Raw genomic sequence first — 19,549 nt, 5'->3', positions numbered from 1 at the left:
ATCATATGGGACAGTGATCTGCACCCAGAGCGCTCTCACTCATGGTTCCCCTTCTCTACGGCAGGAGGTCTCCAGCGGAGGGCCACAAAGATCCACACTCAGCCCCAGGCCCATGACTTGGACAGACTGCAAAGGGCATGCTGGCCAACGGACTGGCCTGAGTGGCCCACAAGCTCAGCAGAAGTCAGTCCTTGGGCAAGGTTAAGGGAAGAGAGAGAGGACAGGCCTCTCCTGCCCCAGGATCAGCTCTGGGCCCCACGGTTTCAGAGGGACATTGAAAAGCTGGAGCGGATGATAGCACAGTGCCTGGCACATAGTAGGTGTGCCAGCGATGCCTGTGGACTGACTGAATGTCCACGCGACTGCTGGAAGGAATGAGGCATGGTGAGCCTGGCCGAGAGCAGACGTGGGAGCGGTGGTCCTAGATTAACTGCCTGCTCAAGGAAAACTTCTCTCTGGACTGTGATGAAGGAGCGAGCTCCCCATCCTCACAGGCCACTGCGGTCCCTCGGACAGTCTAGCCTAATCTGAGTCGCGGAAAGGGGGAGGGGTGCAGCCAAGGAGCCTCTGCCAAGGGAGCCCCGGGCCACGGCCGCCCACCCTGGCACGACCCGCCGCCCAGTTCAAGCAGCCCCACACAGCCACGCTGTCCACTTTATTAGAAAACAACCAGCCGCGCAGCTCGAGGCTGACGCCCCGGGACACTGCCCGGCCCAGGCGGGTCCAGCCACTGCGCGTCTGCCTCTTACAAAACTGACACTTGTAGAAAAGGATGCGCTCCGTCCTGCTTCAGCGAGCCCTGGGCACGAGCTTTAGAAAAAGCGCCCCCTCGTGTCCGCCCACGGGAAAAGCCCAGCGAAGCCCCCCTCCCCCATGGGGCAGCACCGGCCCTCCCGGGGGCGGAGCCAGGCCGGAGGCCACGCCCCTCAGATGTCCATGTAGTCATCGTCCTCCTCGCTCTCGCTCTCCAGGGACGACTCCTGGCTGGACATCTCCAGGATCTCCAGGGCGGGCTGGCAAAGGCTCTCCTTCTTTACAGTGGCAGCGGACTGGGCACTCAGGATGGCCGACTGGGGAGAGGGAGGGTACAATGAGGCCGGCCCCCTGCTCCACCCCGACGGGCTGCCACCATACAGTGAGGTCACCTAGTGGGGGGGGGGTGCCCCGGGCTGGTGCCATCCTAGAGCCAGCTGCCCTGGCACACCCCTCACCCCCGCCCCCAGAGGCTGGCCAGACCCCTGGGCTGGTGCCCCTCCCTCCCCCACCCCGCCCCCAGCCTCACTTACCTTTAGTTTTTGCTTGGTTTCCTCTGAGATGCTGCCCTTGGGGGAGAGGAGGGTGGGGGTCGGGGGAGTGACGGTGATCTCAGGGGGGAACTTGGAGATGGAGGAGGGGATGACGAGCTTGGGCATGGTGGGCAGAAGGCGGGCTTTGACCCGGGGGGGTTCTGCCCGGGGTGCCAGACTTCCCGAAGGCTTCGAGCTGGAGGCTGAAGAGAAAGCAGAGACTGGAGGTGAGGGGGCAGCGGATGCTTTGGACCCCAGAGTCCCTTTCAGCTCGGTTTCTGCTCCCTGCCTCGAGGACCAGGAGTCTAAGGGCTGGGGTTGGGGACTGGGCCCTAGGGCAGCCCAGGCATCTGGGACAGCCTGGGCAAAGGCACAGAGTAAGAAAAAGCAAGGGAGCTAGGTTAGCTGGATGAGTGGGTGAAAGGGCTGGGTGCGTGTCTACATGGGTGGTCTATGGGGTGTATGCATGTGTAACGTGCCAGGCTGCCTGTCCAGCCCCCAGCCCTCCTTCTATCCCAGAGAAAGGATTTCGAGCCCTGGCGTGCCCAGCACCTGTCCCAGACCCCGAGAGACCCCCGCCCTGAGGCTGAATTCCTCAGCATTTAACCAGCAGCCCTCTCTCATTCTGGGCCTTGGCCGTCAGCATCCTGGCCCTCACATTCTACACCCCCTCGTCTCAATTCCCCAAAGCCTCCTGTACGGCTGCCAGTCCCGGGGAGGGGGTGGCAACTGCCTTCACCTGCAGTCTGGTCCTCTCCTGGCTCTCCCACCCAAGCTCCACCTTCGCTGGGCCTGGCTCCTCTTTGCCCCTCCCAGGTCCCCCACCCCACCCTCCTTCAGAGCCTGGTAGCTTCTGTCTGCTGACCTCTAGGGCACCCCAGGACCGGCCCCTCCGAGCCTGGCTCCCAGTTCCAGTCCATCTGCCCTCCCCTCCCTCGCCCTCCTCCCCCCTGCCCCCCTCCACTCCTTCATAGGCGACACCCATTGGGTGGCTGAACCACTCAGCTCCCCAGCCTACTCACCTCCATCATGCCCAGAAAGGGCCATGCCCTCCTTAGACCATAATCTGTGGGACCACTCCCTCCAAAACTCAACTGTTCAGTCTTCTCCCCCAACTTCACCTCTCCCCTCCCCTCCCATCTTCTCACCCTCCTCTGGATACCAAGCCACCAAGCCGCTCCCTCTCTTGCCCCCAGGGGCTGCCTGCTAAAATCCCGCCTCCTCTGGGAAGCCCTCCCCACTCCCTCTGGAGGCCAGAGCCTTCCCTCAGTTATCCCTTTGTCCAGTGAGGAGTTTGTTTGCACACTGTCCCTCCGCACACCGGCAGGGAAGCTGGCTCGTGGAACAGGGCACATCCATGTGTAGTGACTGACGGGCAGAGCCATCCCACTGAACATCCTTGCGGCTGGGGCTCCCTCAGTCCTTCCATGCCCTCCAGTCACCAGGTCCACCCTTCCCTCTGGGCTGTCCCCTTGGCACTGCCCAGGTGTCCCAGAAGATGCCCCAGCCTCTCTCTCCCTTTGGCTTCAAGTTCAATCATCTGCTCACAGGGGAGGATGGGAACAGCCCAGAGAGTACCTTGGCCTCAGGACAGCTATGCTGAGGCCTGGGACCAAGACAGAGTAAGGTCCCAGATGGGGAAACCCCAGGTATAGGTGGGAGAGGAAGGGGAAGGGGAGGGGAAGAGAGGAGGGGGAGAGGAGAGAGAGGGGAGGGGAAGAGAGGAGGAGAGGGGAGGGGGAGAAAGGAGGGAGGGGGAGGAGGGGAAAGGGAAGGGGGGAGGAGGAGGGGAAGAGGAGGAGGAACAGAGAGTGGGTAAGGGGAGGAAAAGGAGGAGAGGGGAGCACTGAGCACAAGTCTAGGCAGTTTGTAGGACTCGACCTGGCAGTTCTGGGTGGAGTGCCTCCCTCATGAAGACCCCCTGCCTGCCTAGGGCAGCACCGCCACATCTCTGACTTGCCCAGGATCACTCTGCCCCTCACTGTCAGGTCCAGTCATTGGGGCGGGGGGAGGGGGGGGCCGGGAAGGCGATGAGAGAGTCCCAGCCATATTCGGCCCTCAGTGTCCCAGTGCTTAGCACAGGGCTTGGCACACAGTAGGTGCTTCATATTTATTGGCTGCCCCCTAGAGACTCGACTGTGAGCTTTGGACCTGTGGACCTGATGAAGCCTTGGAAAAGTCTGGGTACCTGTTTGTCCGAGTAGGGCTCCCCAGAACCCGGCTTTCCCTCCATCCTAAGGGGACTCTGAGAACGATGGGAGTTTAACACAGGAATGCCCTCGAAGCCTCGGGGAAGTGCACCCTTACCCTGGCCACAGGCACATCCCGCGATGGCGCTGGTCATGGCTTCAGCATGCCTGAGCTCAGGGTCATGCGTGGCAGCCACGGCCGGGTCCACCTGCGGCCCAAGATGGGTCTCCTGCTGCTGAGGTCCCAAGGTGCCTCTTTGACCACTGGCTGCCGGCTCCTCCCCTAACACCAAAGACAGAGTCAGGGCTTCCACAGGGCACGTGCGGGGGCTGGCCTCCTAGGGTTATGGCTCTTCATCCCCCTTGTCTTTGCCCTCCGTAAAAGCACAGGGTACATTTCCTGAGAGGGTGCTGGCCCTACCTGGGGGGGGGGGGGGAGGGAGGGGCCAGGAAGACTGGTCAGCACCAATGAGGCCTAAGAAGGGAAACTAAGAAGGCCCTGGCTGGCCCTGGCATCACTGGGAAGGCATCAGCAGCCTTGGGTAGACTGGAGGGGGTCAAGAAGGGGACAGGAGCACTAGAGGGCATTAGAAAAATCTAGACTCCCCACCCTCAGGCCGCCAAGTGCCCCAAAGCAGGACTCCATGGGACCGTTGAAATGGGAAGGAAGAAGGAAGGAACCCCAGATCCCCAGACGAGCTCTGAGCTCAGGGCCAAATGGCAACCAGGTGAGAAGCCCCAAGTGGCACACACCAGGTAAGAGGAAATGAGAGAGCCTGGCCAGGAGGCCTGGGCAGGGAGCGCCATGTCCAGCAATGAAGAGAGAACCACTCAGGCACCTTCAGCAAGACGAGACAGTGGGCAGAGATGGGCCGTAGGGTTGTCACTCGATGCCTGTGCCTTTCTGGTGGCATCGCTTATTCAAGCCCCAGGAGGCGAGGTCCTGCCCGGCCCATATGGGAGGGGAAAGAGACAGAACTTGGCAGGAACTGGGGTCCATGGGGTGTCTGGTGGCAGACTGGTGAAGAGGGACCCAAGCTGAGCATAGACTGAGATCAGATAGTGGTAGTGAAGGCCTTGGGAGAGGGAGGAAGAGAGGTGGTCCCACCCGGAGCCTGGGGGGCCCCCCACAATTCTGAGAGCCCACAGAGAGTCAGCAATGGAGCGTTGGGGGCCAGGCCAGGCTTTCTGAGGCGGGCTGGGCTACAGCAGGAGCCCTTCCTGTTCACTCTCATCCACCCACTCTGGCTGACCCAGATTCCTGATTGCACAGAAAGCCCAGCTGAGACAGAGCTCACATATCTTCTCTCCTAGAACAGGCTCCCAGAGTCCTCCCAGATTTCACCTGGGGCAGCCAGCCTTGGAGATGGGGAGCTCACTACCTCCTGGGATAGCCTGTCTGCAGTGGGATAGCCCCTGCGTATAAGGATCAGCTTCCTAGCAAAGCTTCTATCAGCCTCCACTCATGGCTCCAAGTGTGTCTGGGGCCAGAAATGGCTCGCACATGGTGGCATATTCAGAACCGGAGACTCAGCCCTTGCCCTCTTGGGCAGCTGCTGACATGCCCTGACATGCCCTGCCTCCCCAGCCCACCCCTGCAAATAAGGCCAGCCAGTCTTGCTCCAGCAAGAGTCACCGATGGCCCAGAATCTAATCACACACCGACGGAAAGCAGGGATCGGAGCATCGGCTGGGTTTTGAGAGAGATGAGGTTCCACTCCTTTGTCTCCAGGGTGCACCAAGGGGGGCTCTCAAGTCTTGAGTTTAAATGCTAGCTCTGCTCCTTATTATCTGGGGAACATGACCCCCTGCGGGCCAAAGACTGCCTCTTGCACTAGTTCTTCTTGGGGCCTATTCTCCCATCGGGGAGCTCCTCCAGGAACCTCCATTTTGAGAAGGGGCCCAGGCAAGCCAAGCATCATTTCCTGCCACACCTGGACCAGGCCCCTACCAGGATCCTCAGCTCCCCAAGGGCAGACCCAGCCGGCGGGGCCAGGCACACAGCGGGTACTTAATATTTGTAGCCTTTGCGCTGTGAGTCTGGTCCTGGCACAGAGCCAGGTAAGAGCCCTCTGGATCAAGCGATGTCTACCACATCTCCCTCTGGCCTATTCACAGGCTTCCTCAAGAGAGGTGCCCAGCACTGAACAAGAGGCTGTCTGGCCCACTGCTCTTGCCCCAGTCCTGGCAACTGGGCCCCCTAAATGCAGCCTCAGATAAGGTATAAAGGCGTAGACGGAGTGAACACAGGCAGAATCAGGACCTCAGAGGCTCTGGACAGGCTCAAACTGCACAGGGACGCAAGGCTGGCCCTTTGGAACCAACAAGTCAGCACCACCAATGTAAGATGAGAAGATGTGCAGAAAGGGAAGGTCTTAGTGGACCACAAGCTCCACAGGCATTTGCAGTGACACCTGGGGGCCAAGTTGGCTCCCAGGATCAGGGAGGGGACCCCTCTGGTCAGACCTCCTCTGGCGCCTTGGGATCAGTTCTGGGTTCTGCAGTTTCAACTGAGGAGGGTGCTGAAGCACAGGGGAGTGTGCAGAGAAGGGGCCAGGACAGGAAAAGCCTGGAATCCAGGTCATACAAGGAAACAGGGAAGAGAAGAGTCGGGGCTAAGTGGGCCTGGCTTGAGTATTTAAAGGGCCACACCTACGATGACCACAACTGTGAGAAGCACAGTGTTCCTTGTTCCCAAGAAGACTCTTTTCCCTCTTTGGGCTGGCAAGTCCAAACGAAGCTTGAGGCTTCCTAGGACCCCCAGGCCCTACCAACCCTGTCCTGACTCTGCAGTGTGGCTTCTGACCTCATGAGCTCTTAGTAGCCAAACTGGAGGACACTTTCTCAGGTCTCTTCCTTCCAAATCTGCTGCATTTGAAGGGTTATTACTGACCCCCTAACCAGCCCCTCTCCTGGTTCTCCTCCTCCAAGTCACGCCCTTGCACCCCCAGTGTCCCCCTGTCCCGCAGGTCTCTGTCCTGGGCCCTTTGCACTGCTCCCCTCCACTCCCACGGGTGTCACGGTCTTCTCTCTACCAAGTGACTCCCACACCTGCACGTCCAGCCCTGCACATCACCCCCCACCCACTGAGCATCTCACACTTACCAGGTATGACACAGAACTCCTCCTCCTTCCTCTGCCCCTTTCTCTGGTAACGGCCTCACTGTCCCCAGTCTCCCAATCTTGTAACCTCAACATCCCCCCAATTCCCTTCTGATGCTACCCCAACCCTGGTGCAAACCCTTGTGTCCTCCCTCATGTCTGGACTGTGGCAGGAGCCGCCTCAGGGTCTGCCTGCCTTGGTCTCTCCTTGCCCCCCGTGCCCCATCCACCTGGCCTTCCTAAAGCCCAGGACTGACCATGTCACCCCCTCCTCAATACATTCCAGTGGCTCCCTAGGGCCTTGTTTGGGGCCTCCTTGAAGGAAAATCTTCAAGCCTTTGCCTGGGTTGGCCCCCTCCCCAGAATGCACAAACCCTTTTCTGATCCCCCCAGCCCCTGCCTGAGCCACCCCTCCCAAACCACCACACATCTAACTACCTTGTGCACATGTGCACTTTTTCTGCCTGTTGCAAAGATTTGTGGGTGCTCCTGGGTCCCCTGTGGGCAGCTCATCTTGTCTCATTCTCTGTCCATGTCCCCAGCCTTGGGCCTTGGCCCATGCTTGCTGACAGACTCATTGAATGTGGGACACAGGAGGGTGTGGAGAGCAGCCTGGGCCCGAACCTGAGCCCTAGCCTCCACCAGTTCCTGACTGCATGACTCTTGAGCTGGGCTGGGCATGTCTGGGATGGTCCAGTATGGCTCCCTCAAGAGGCTCAATGGGCAGGGCCCATCAGCAGCCTGGCAGCAACTCAGATTTTGGCCACACTCTGTCAGGAACCTGCTGCCTGGCACCCCCAGGACCTGGCTAAGGAGACCTGGGTTCTGGTCCTGGCTCAGCCACTCAGGAACTGGCTGCTCATTTTTGACTCTGACCCTGCAAATCAGGTTCAATGAGGCTTCAAGGATACTGGGAAGTGGGCGGGGCTGGACAAGGAGGCCCGCCTTACCTGGAGCCGGACAGGCCATGCTTGGAGGGGCCTCAGGATCCTTGGAGGCAGAAGCTGACCTGGACTTGGGGGGGATGTCAGGGGGGGCCGGGTCAGAGTTTGAGGGTGCGGGCTGGAGGGCCGGGGAGGCCGTTGTGTTGGCCCAGAAGAAGCTCTCCCTGCTGTCCTTAGGGGGCTTGGGCGTGGTGGGGGTGTCCCCTGTGGCCTGTGGACACAGAGAAAGAGAAGGTGAAGAGGGAGGGCATAGACACTAAGCACTTTCTAAATATTACCTCATTTAATCCAGCTTGTTTCATGGGTGCTGTTTACTGAGGAAACTGAGGCAGACGGCAGTGATGTAACCTGCCCAGGGGCTTTCTGCCTCCAGGCTCAGGGCTTTTCCCATCGAACCCCCAAGCTTCCTCTGGCTCCCTCCTTGCTCCCAGATGGCCAGAGGACCTCTGAAGCTCCAGGCCTGGCACTCCCCAACTCACTCAAAGGGCTCCCCATCCCCCGTCAAGAGGGCTGTCGGCCCCTCTGTCTCGTTCCTCCACACAGGTGATGACAAGGCATTCCTCCAGCCAAGTCACTCTCCTGCTCACGGGCGCATGGTGAGTCCAGCTCCCTATGGGCATTCAAGGCCCTTTACTCATCTGGTCTAATCTTACACCCTCCAGGTGAGCTGTCTTCTGACAGCACTGAGCCAATGTCTCTGGGATCCTGCCAGGCCAGAGAAGGGTCAAGGTCCTGGACAGACAACCTGCCTGGCAGTCAGAGCTCCATCCAGGAAGCATCCTGATGGGCTGGCTTTAGGAAGGCTCATGATGGGCAACTTGAGGCAGCCAGGCTCCTCCTTGGCTCCAGGTCATTCTGGCTCTGCTCCTGACTCTAGGTCCCTGGCTCTGGATTGGGGGCAGGAGGACCCAGTGGGAAGAGTGTCTTCAGGACCTGAGTTCTGATCTGATCTATTGCCAACATGCCAGGTAATCCTGGACAAGGCCTACCACTGACAGGCCCTTCCAGGCAGTGTTATCAATCTTGTCTCACCCCCAGGACATGGCTAGCACCCCTGAGGACCGCATATCCCTTTGGGAAAACAACGTAGAGGCAAATATGAAACCCATAAAGCATAAATAAAAATCAGGTTGGAGGGAGGAGTTAGGAGGCTCTGAAGGAAGGGGAATCTGAACTGAGCCTCAAAGCAAACCAAGGATTCTAAGAAACAGAGTGAGATAGGGGAGCATTCTGGGCCTGGGGGAACAGGTGAGTAGAAGGGGTGAAGGGGAAGGAGACATGAAGAAGGGGCCAGGCTGTAAAAGGGTTTAAATGTCAAACAGCATTTTGTATTGAATCCGGGAGGTGATAGGTTGCCACAGGTGATTCTTGAGTAGGGGAGTGACACAGTCCAACTGGGCTTTAGGAAAATCACCTTAGTGGTTGAGTGGAGGATAGAGTGGAGTGGGGAAACGCTCAAGGCAGGCAGACCCACATGCAGCTATTACTATGGTCCAGGTGCAAAATGATGAGGGTCTGCACCAGGGTGGGAACAGTGTCAGAGGAGAAGAGGGAGTATTGGGGAGATGCCGAGGTGAAATGGACCAGGGATGGTGCCGAGGTGAAATGGACCAGGGATGGTGCCGAGGTGCAGTGGACAGGCCTTGGCCACAGACTGGATGAGGGGATGCGGGAGAATGAGCATCCAGGATGACTTCTAGGTTGGGAGCCTGAGGGTGTCAGGGAAGTTTGGAAGAAGGGGCAGTTTTGGGAAGAAGTTAATGAGTTCCATTTTGGACATGCTGAACTTGAGATGTCTCTGCAACACCCTATTGGAAATGTTCAATAGATAGTTGGAAATGGGAGACTGGAGGTTCAGAAACCAGGGCTAGATATATAGGTCTGGGCATCATCTGCACAGAGATGACAATTTAAACCAAGGGCGTTGATAAGGGGTACCCAAGGTTAAGAGACATGCCCTGGAAGAAGATCCAGCAAAGAAGACAGAGAAGGAACAGTCAAGAAACAGGAGAAGAACCAGGAGAGAACAGATGTCCTGAAAATCCAGAGTGAAGAGAGGATCCAGGAAGAAAAAGCGATCTATAGGGGCAGCTAAGTGGCACTGTGAATAGAGCATCGGCTCTGGAGTCAGGAGGACCTCAGTTCGAATCCAGCCTCAGACACTTGACACTTACTACCTGTGTGACCTTGGGCAAGTCACTTAACCCCAACTGCCTTGCGTTCTCCCCTCCAAAAAAAAAAAAGTGATCCATAGCATCAAAGGCTGTAGAGAGGTCCCGGAGAATGAGGATGGAGAAAAGACCAATGGATTTTTGCCACTAAGGGATCATTGGTGACTTTGGAGAGAGCAGTTTGGGGGTAATTATGAGACCCAAAACCAGATTCACTCCTTGCCATGGCATCAGGCTCTGTGCCTCTGAAAACAAGCCCTGAAGGACCAAACCCCTTCATGTCTGGAACTCCCATCCTGGGGAATAACTATCTCAGGCTCTCTCCCTCCACTTCTCCCCCAGCCCCAGTTCTGGCACCAAAATTTAATCAACTCCTTACTCCTGGAAAAGATGTATCAGCCCACTCCCCTAGGACCAGACTCACAGTCCTGGTCACTCTCTAACCATGACATGTCTCTGTGCCTACCATTCCATGATGTGCACCCAGCAGGAAGGTCTCTGCTTTTGTAACCCTCACAGGCCAGGTCACGGCACACATTAAGTATGAAATAAATGTTCGCTCATTCCATCAGATTGTGGGGGTTTCATGTTAGGAGCTTTCTTTGGGAGGTCAGATGGGAGGGTTGGGGGGGCTTAGAGGACAGACAGTCACTTTCTAGCTTGAAGGAGTGGTTTTTAAGGGTGGGGGAGGCTAGAGACAGACAGAGGTAAAGTGACCTGCCTAGGGTCACACAGCTAGGGAGGATCTGAGGTCACATTAGAACTCAGGTCTTCCTCACACTACAGAACCAGAAAGCATGGATTTAATACTTCCCCTGCCAACTTCTAGTCTACCACAGAACCATATGCCCCATACAAGCCCAATCTGGGCATCGCAGAGCCACTGCATTTCAGATTGGAATGTAACCTCAGGGGCCACTGGTGTGGGGAGAGTCCCTTCCATATTCTTTTCCTGCTATCTGTTCTTAGAATTTCTACCTTTAGTAAAGCCAGGGACCTGTTCTCACTGTTTGCTCTCATCTTTTAAGGACTGGAGAACAAGATAAGCAATATGGTTAGAAGTGGATATAAAGTAAGAGTAAACAGGCACTGAGTGAGGGCTTCTTCTACAAGTAAAGCACATGGACCTCTACTCTGACTTCCTGCCTGGGTCCTGAGAGGTAAAGTGGACAGATCCCACCTGTTCATTCCTTCAGATCCTCATCCCTCGGCCCATCCCTTCTCCTCACATTCAGGCAGCCCTCTGCTGACCTGTAGTCTTTCCAGATGTCTCTGGAGCCTGGCAGGGGCCACAAAGCCACTAGCCTTCCCTGGAAGCACAGCCCTCAGGACTCCCTGAGCATGTCCGGACCTGGGAAGTGAGCCCAGTGTGCCTGTCCACTGGGCCACAGCTCTGTCCTGTACTAGCCCCTGGGCTTCCCTCCAGGCCCTTTCCCAGTTCTGGATCCAGGGTCGCCTTCCTGCCTGTCCCTGGGGATGATCAAAGCCAGCAACCACCTCCTCCCTTTGCTCCATCTCCACCTTCCAGCCTCAAGCATAAGTGTTTTTGCCTAGGATTTCTCTACAAATTCAAAGTCAGACAATGCTCAGAAGTCATAGGGACTCAGGACTGGGAGGCCCTGGTGGCCACCTGGGGAAGTGCTCGCACCCACCCTATACCACAGGTCCTGCCCCCCAAGGACCAGCTCAGCTAAGTTGAGGAGAAAGTTATTGCCAGGCTGGCCCTGGCAGGCGTGCCGTTCCAGAGCCTGCAAAGTGTCCACCTCACAGTGCCTCAGAGTTGCAAGGTACAGCTCCTAACCCTGGGCTCAGCAGGTCTGTCCTCAAGGCTCTTCCCTTGTATTCCCTCCCACCAAAAGAGTGGGGGCAGTGAAGAGATAAGGAGGTAATGCATACAATGAGGATGACCCTCTGCTGCCCACCAATGGTCATGATTTCCAGGATTAATGCAGAAGTGTAAGGCATGAGCTGTGTCGCAAGGGACAAAGGGCCAGGGGAGCTGAGAGTTTTCAGAAAAATCACCAAGTATTGACAACCACAGGAAAGTGGCTCCAAACCGCGCCCCCCCCCATAAGAGAAATGCCGATTGAAACAACTGAGGTAATTAGCAAACATGACAGATGGGGAAGGATGCGCTTGGCGACTCCAGTGCGGGATGCTCTCCCCGACCCGAAGCAGAAAGGTCAAGATCCCGTTCACACAAGAAATATTCCCAGAGCATCAGAGCCGGTGGCGCAGGAGGGTGGCGAGCTGGGGAGGGGCAGTGAGAAGTGAGGAAACGCCGAGAAGCCCAGGAAGACTCGCGTGAACCGATGAGGTGGGGAGCCGAAAAACCAGGAGCAGCCGCCCGACGACCGGCAGCCGCTGGCGAGTGAGGGGGGTGGGGCATTGCAGAGACTGCAGAGGCCCCGGCTTTATCCTTTGTTATGAGAGATGGCGGGCGGCTTCCTCAGCTTCCTCCTCCTCCCGCAGCCGCGGCTGCTGTGAGCAACAGCAGAGACAGAGACCACAGAGGATGGAGACGCAGCGGCAGCGGCCCTGGGATCGTGACGATGCTGCCTGGCCCCGGGGCCCTCGGGCTGCGGGTGGGAGTGCGAGGAGGCACCCAAACCCACCACTCAGAGAAGGGCTCGCTCCCACTTCCTCCTGCATCGGTCCCCACATCCGTCCTCAGCACTGCTCTGCCTGGCCACATCCCCCTCTCCCCTCCCCAGCACTGGCCCTCTATCCTCTTCTACCTTGAGTACCTGCCAGGTAAGCCAACCTCCAGAGCGTCACCCATTCACCCACAGACCTTGTCTTCTCTTACATGCAGGGTGTAGGACTCCACCTGGGGTCTGACACAGAGATGCCAAAGGCAGGCAAAAAGGAGGGGGAAAGAAAGAGGGAAGGAGAAGAGAGGGGAAGGAGAAGGAGGGAAGGGGGAGAGAGAGGGAAGAAAGGAAGAAGAAAGGGAAGGAAGAAGGAGGGAGAGAGGAAGGGAGGAAGGAAAGAAGGGAGGGAGGGAAGAGAAGAAGGAAAGGAGGGAGGGATGAGGGCAGGAGGAAGGAAAGAAGAAGGGAGGGAAGGAGGATGTGGAAGGAAGGAAGGGAGGAAGGAAAGAAGGATGGAGGACGGAGGGAAAGAAGGAAGGGAGAGAGGAAGAAAGGAAGGGAGAGAGGAAGGAAGAAAGGGAGGGAAGAAGGAAGGAAAGAAGGATGGAAAAGGGAGGAAGGGAGGAAGGAAGGAAGGAAAGGAGGGAGGGAGGAAGGAAAGGATGGAAAAAGGGAAGGAGGGGGCAAGGAAGGAAGGAGGGAGGGAGGGAGGGAAGGAGGGAGGGAGGGAGGGGAGGAAAAGGAAGGCAAGGAAAGGACAAGAAAGACAAGAAAAGGGAAGGCAGGCAGGGTGAAGCCCCCGTCTCCTCCTAGTGTGTGAGTCCTGACTGCTCCAAGCAGCGGGCAGAGGGAGCAAACTGCGGCTTTAATGAGGCCCAGAAGTCCACCTCCAGGAGAGAGGGGGTGTCATGGCAACTGAGAAGAGCAACAGCAAACAAAATGGCTGGTCTTTGGGAGGAGGGAGAGCAGTGCTGGGCCCCGATGTCCCCCACCCCTGCCTTCCTGGAGACCCCGGCAGAGCCACAGCCCTCTGGGGACACCTGGTCAGTGGCTCCTAAGGAGGGGGGTGGGCAGCAGGGGCCTGGCCCAGAGCTGGTTCCCCACTCCCACAAGAGGGGAGCCTAGGACTGCTTCTCTCATGATTTAGTTTACTTCACTTACATGCCCCCAGTCATGGAAATGACTTTGTCATGAGGCTCACAATACGCTTTTTGAATCTGGTTTTTCCTCCTAATGACACTTTCCAAAGATAACCTGGAGATCTAAGCCATGTTGATACTAAACATCAGGGTAAGTATTTTTTCCACTCAGGACAAGCAACAGCTGTAAAGGGAAACACTTCCCCTGTCTCCTAAAATGTCCTCCTCCTATTTTCCCTTTCATTGTTGAGGGCACTCCCATCCTCACAGTCCCTCAGGCTCCCAAATTGGGGTCATTCTGGACTCCTCACTCTTTTCTCACCCCTCAGATCCAATATGGTGCCAAGGCCTGTCCATTTCACCTCTGCAGCACCTCTGGTCCATTTCACGTCTGCAGCACCTCTGGTCCATTTCACCTCTGCAGCACCTCTGGTCCATTTCACCTCTGCAGCATCTCTGGTCCATTTCACCTCTGCAGCATCTCTGGTCCATTTCACCTCTGCAGCATCTCTGGTCCATTTCACCTCAGCAGCATCTCTGGTCCATTTCACCTCTGCAGCACCTCTGGTCCATTTCACCTCTGCAGCATCTCTGGTCCATTTCACCTCTGCAGCATCTCTGGTCCATTTCACCTCTGCAGCATCTCTGGTCCATTTCACCTCCGGCTTCTCTTAAATATGCCTCTTCCTCTCCTCTGACCCTGCTCCCACCCTGATACAAGCCCTCGTCACCTCACTCTTGGACTACTGAAGGAGCTGCTGGGGTAGGGGGTGTCATCCTGCCTCAGTCTCTAACCCCTCCAGTCCATCCTCTCTTCAGCCACCAAAGTGATTTTCCCAAAGCACAGGCTTGACCACATCATCCTCAACTCCATAAGCTCCAGGCACTCTCTATGATCTTCAGGATCAAACCTCTTTGGCATTTTAAGTCTTTTGAAGCCTGTCTACAAACTGCCCTTCTAGGCACTCAATGCTTCTGGCAGCCAGGCCAATCTGCTGGGCTCCCCCATAGGGTGTACCTGCAGGGGTGTCTCCCACCCCTGGAATGGTCACTCTCCTTATTTCCACCTTCCTGACCTAACTGGGTTAGACAAGACAGTGTTGAGGCCCTACCCCTCTCACAGAAATCTTGGGATTCTATGATTTGTGACCTTGCCCAACCACACGCACCACTGCAGCCCGGGGCATGGACCTGTGCGTCATTTGGCTCTTGGCCAGCCAGAGCCAGAGTCTGAATTCTGCCTCTTGCACTTGCTCATTAGGAGCACAACCATGGGTAGGTCATCTCATGTTTATGAGCCTCAGTTCCTTTTCTAAAAAGTACGCACAATCATACTCTCAACTGCAGCCATCTCAGAGAGCTTGGGCTGATCAAGTTTGTGCATGCATGTCATACGCTTCGTGAAGCAAGAAGACGTCCTCACATCCTGGTATCTGGAGGATATAGGTCTGACTTGCACCCGTGCTGTCTGGCCAACACAGGCTCCCTCTCTTCTCAGCCACCCTAGGAGACACCTATAGGCCCCACAGGCATGACATCCATCCCCAAGTCAGGGCTCACAAGGAGCTGGAGACGCAGAGAGTCCAAAGAGACACGGATGGACCCAACCCCAAATGAACACAAAGCAATTAAATGCAAGGGTAGTGGGTGGCAATCAGGGAAGGCTTCATGTAGGAGGCAGTGCTTGAGCTGGGATGTCGTGAGGCAGAGGGGAAGAGAGATGGCCTTTCAGCCAATGCAAAGACATGGAGATGGGAGATGGAAGGCCATGTGTGCAGAGATGTAGGACGAGATGGGAATCATGAGGTGAACATGACACACAAGGACCAGGGAAAATCCCTCAGTTAGGGAGGGGTTGGAGGGGGGAACCATGAGGAAGTAGTATCAGGTCATGAAGTCCAATCCCCTCCTTCACAGATGGGGAAACTGAGGCCCAGGAGTAAAGAGACTTGCCCAGGGCTGAGACTAACTCTGAACCTAATGCTCTAGACACTAGCGGAGGCTGCCTCGGTCATGCGTTGTTGGCGGAGCTGTGAAAGCAACTGGGCACAGGCTACAAGGCCTGTCCCTGCTGGGCTGGAGACACCCCTGTGAGGTACATGTGCCAAGGAGCTCAATACCAGAGCAGTCACAGTCAAGGATGGCAGGGAGACCACAGCCTCTGAACAGCCCAGGGGCCCCAGTGCCATCCTGGGAGACACTGCCTGGAGTTGTGGAGCCCAGAGCCGTTAGACCTGCCATTCCTCTGGTTCAGCCCCAGCTCAAATGCTTTCTGTGGCGGGTCAGCCCTCAGTCTGGGCCCAGAGGTGTGTCTGCTCAGCTATCCTCAAACTGCGCTCCCTGTGCTTACCCACCCCCCTGCGCCAGCGTCATCTGAGCTGCCTCAGCCCCGGAAGGCCCTTCTGGACTCTGTCCATCCTCAGGACTGCCCCTTTTTAGGCCCACAGATCTTCGGCCACTCACTATGTCCCCTCTGCCTGTCTTTCAAGGCCCTATATGGCACAGCACCATGAGGCTCCAGCCCCTCACCTCACACATGTGAGCCTTTACCCAGACTGGCCCCACTGCTTGGCAGGCCCTCTCTTGACTTTCAGGCCCCACCGAACACCTATGTGCCTCTATAAGGGACCCATCATGTCATGGTGTGTTTGAACTCCTTGGGCCCAAGCATGGGGCTGTGCACACAGTCAGTGCACAGAGCACCATACTTAGAGTCAGTGAGACCTGGGTTCAAATCCTGCCTCAGTTTCCCTATGAGTCACATGGAACAAGAACAGGAGGCAGCTCCCTTCCGGTCTGCCAAGACCGTATTTGTAAAGCACTTAGCAAACCTCCCAGCTCCTGAGAGATGTGAGCTCGCATTAACCTGGCTCAGATCGCCCAGCCAGGGGCTCACCAGGCCGATGCCAGGGGCAGATGAGCCCCTCTCCTTTGCAGGCAGAGGGGAGAGTGCAGCCTCTTTGCCCAGTGAGGCTGGTGACCTGGTCATCAAAGCCTGGCCAGGGCCCAGCTCTGATCTTCATTACCTGTCGCTGGGCTGATGTCCCCAGGTGTACTTGGCAGAACTTGACCGCCTGCTCCAGAGCAGCCCCTTCGTCCACCTGGGCAAAGGGAGAAAGGAAGTGTAAGAGACCCCAGGCACTGGCCTCAGCTTAGGAGAGAGAGTCCACCGAGGACACGGCTCTGACCAAAGTCAGCAATTCCCCTGAGAACAGGATGTGGAACAGGGGAACCCAGGGAGCCCAACAGGACTAAACTTCAAACAGGGCCCCCCGGCTGACAACAGCATCATTAAGGGCCCCACAGTGGACTCTAGCCCTTCCATGCATCCCCTGGGATCCCTGGACCCTGGGCTCAACTCTGGCTGAAAGCTTCTGATCAACTGCAGTGTCAAGAGTCCCAAAGTTTGCTCTGGCTCTATCCCCCCACCCTTGGGTACCCTTAGCCCCCAGTTCCAACTCTCTATGGGGGCCTCCAAGTGCACACAGCAGCATGAGCCGCCCCATCCTAACGCCTGATGGGGCCTTCTGACTAACCACAGTGTTGTGAGCTCCAAAGCTTGCCCTGACTTTCCCCTCCTCCTCCATGTACCTCCAGTCCCTAATCCCAACTCCCTACAGAAGCCCCAAAGCTAACTCCAGACCCTCAGTTACCTGCTTGATCAGCATGTAGGTCTCAGACATAATCTTCTCAATCTTGCCTAAGTCATAGGCCATGACCTTCTGGCCATGTTGCCACACTCGGTAAGCATCCAGGAGAAGGCTCTTCCCAGATTCGGGGTCATCCAGTAACTTCCTCTTGCGGCTGGGCTTCTGCCCACCCTCATCGAGAGCTGACTGGCCCAAGCCCTTGGTGAGTAGTGGCTGCAGTGGCGGCTGTGGAAGCAGCTGTTGCTGCCGGGAGCTGATGCTCAGGTCCTCCAAGGACAGCTCAGGGGGGCGGCCGTCTGGCCCTCTATCTTTGGGTGTGCGAGCAGGTGGAGGCCTCTCTGCTTCAGGGCGCCGGAGGGCCGCATCAGCCCTTTCTGGCTCCATTTCCATGGGCTCCGTAGAGCTTACCCGGGGATGTTCCTTGAGAGTGCTGGGGTCAGCTGTGTCCACAGCTGAGGGGCCATGGTTGGGCACTACCCCCTTTCCCCCACCCCCGCAGTCAGACAGAGCTGGCTTCTTGGGAAAGGCCTCATTACCATCGTCAGCACTTGGCTTGTTAGAAACATCTGTGGTCATCCTGTGGCCTTCTGACCCCTGGGGAAGAACACAGGATGGTCACAGCCCACCCAGCAGAGCACTCTCCTGGAGAGTGAGGAACCAGGGCTGTGTGGGGACCTGCCTGAAGCCAAGCATCCCAATGGGGCTCATTCCCAGACACTCAGTGGGCCTTGCATGAGCAGCCTCTAGGGACAGAGAGAGCAGCAGCAGCCCTTGCCCCCGGGGAGCTCCAGGATGGCTACTCCAGGGATAGGGCTTAGCCAGCACAAAGGCTTGGAGAGAGGAGATGAGACTGAGGAGGACAGGACTGGGGATTTCTCTGAAGGCTGCAGACCAGAAAGGCGGCCAAGCAAAGAAGGCTCAGCACAAAAAAGAGCCTCAGGAGACAGTAAGCTCCCTGGGGGGGGGGGGGGGGGGGAGTCATTCTGCTAATACCCTTCCAACTCAAACCTGCTGTGGCTCTGGGTTGGCCTGGAAATCTCCTTCCCAAATTCAGACTCATCTCAGGCCCCTGCACCAGCAGGCCAGGCTGGAGGCTGAGGGGCAGGCTTAGGCCCACACAGGCAACAGGCCTGACTCAGGAGGCCAAAGGCACCGGCGGTCTGCTCTCACCTCGGTCAGCTCAGTCAGGGTCTCCTCCAGCACCTTCACGGTAAGGACGAAGGCCCGCTGCGCCAGGACCTGGCGGTCTGCATCCCGCAAGTATTTCCTACATCATGGTGATACTGAACGTCAAGACGTCTGGCTGGGGTTTGAGCTTCCACACCCAGACCAACCCAGGGCAGAGTATCAGTGAAAGCCAGCATAGCCATGCAGGCCACCAGCTCCAAAAGCCAGATTTTCAGATGGGCTGGCTCCCTCCCTTCCTTTCCTCCCCCCTTCTTTCCTTCCTCCCACGTGGGCTCAGCTGGGCCCAACAGGGCTCCACACACATGCAATGAGCCAGGGAGCTAGGGGAGGGTGCATCCGACTCTTCCCCCAAACCAAACACTTCTCAGCAACAGACAGCAGGGAGGCCATCTAGCACTGTCGGCATCCAGGTATGGAGAGCTCTAGACCATCCCCCTCAGCCACGGGATCACAGCGGTCGGCCCCTGCCACTCATCAGTGCCAATGCCTTTGGTGTCATCTCTCCCAGGCCCCTCGTTGCATTTCACACTGGGGATGGTGCTCCTTGCACACTTAGCCACGGTCCAGGGGAAATGGGAAAGTCCCCAGACTCCAGCCCCACCAGCCCCAGAATGCAGCCAGCTCCTGGGAGCACTCTGCAAGCAGCCAGACCCAAAGCCCCCACCCCACAGCTGGCTCACTCCGTCTCCCTACAGATGGCCTTCCCAGGAACCTGCATACCCCACCCCCGCTCCTCCCAAAGGCCTCGCCCTGCTCCAGGATGGTGGTGGTGCCCACTTACTTCCCCTGGTCAGGTGTCCTCTGCAGCATTGAGGACACCCTCAGCAGCGTGCCATAGTCCTTTAGCTGGGAAAGCACCTGCAGCAGCAAGACGATGGAACGGTTCATGTGAGAAGCGAAGCTGCCTGGGCGGTCGATCTCATCCACGGGGATGCGCCAGATTCCCTGCAGAAAAACCAAGGCAAGAGAAATTAAGGGAAGCAATGTGGGGCCTCTGCCCACCCCTGCCACTGGTGGCCCCCAGAGGCCCTCTGGCTCTTGGGTAGGTCAGCCTCCCTCTGGCCCAGCACGCCAAATACCCACAACAGTAATGTTACACACACTAGCACACTACCACTGGTGGGGCTCTGCGGGCACAGAATCTGATATTGGGGAGGGCAGGTGGGCTTTTTCAACCAGAGGCACGTCCAAAGATAGAGGGTCAGACAGCTGCCCCCCTGAGCTGTCCTTGGAGGACCTGAGCATCAGCTCCCTTCCAGAACAGAGAGCTAGCAGCCTAGAGGCGG

At 57.3% G+C, this 19,549-nt stretch overlaps 1 protein-coding gene across 1 annotated transcript in view; it reads right to left on the bottom strand.

The window, feature by feature from the left end:
* Positions 1-642: 642 nt before the first annotated feature.
* Positions 643-19,549, bottom strand: part of CABIN1 (calcineurin binding protein 1) — a 132,246-nt gene continuing 113,339 nt past the window's right edge. Inside the window, exons 30-37 of the mRNA XM_036736470.1 lie at positions 19,045-19,208; positions 18,246-18,342; positions 17,079-17,669; positions 16,452-16,526; positions 7,528-7,732; positions 3,594-3,758; positions 1,287-1,489; positions 643-1,070 (exon numbers count right to left, since the gene is read on the bottom strand). Coding sequence (XP_036592365.1) covers positions 927-1,070; positions 1,287-1,489; positions 3,594-3,758; positions 7,528-7,732; positions 16,452-16,526; positions 17,079-17,669; positions 18,246-18,342; positions 19,045-19,208 — 1,644 coding nt within the window. The 3' untranslated portion in view covers positions 643-926. The remainder of the gene's footprint in view (positions 1,071-1,286; positions 1,490-3,593; positions 3,759-7,527; positions 7,733-16,451; positions 16,527-17,078; positions 17,670-18,245; positions 18,343-19,044; positions 19,209-19,549) is intronic.

This window comes from Trichosurus vulpecula, chromosome 1, assembly GCF_011100635.1.
Source record: "Trichosurus vulpecula isolate mTriVul1 chromosome 1, mTriVul1.pri, whole genome shotgun sequence".
NCBI classification, from domain to species: domain Eukaryota; kingdom Metazoa; phylum Chordata; class Mammalia; order Diprotodontia; family Phalangeridae; genus Trichosurus; species Trichosurus vulpecula.
This window is presented reverse-complemented; position numbering and strand designations above follow the sequence as displayed.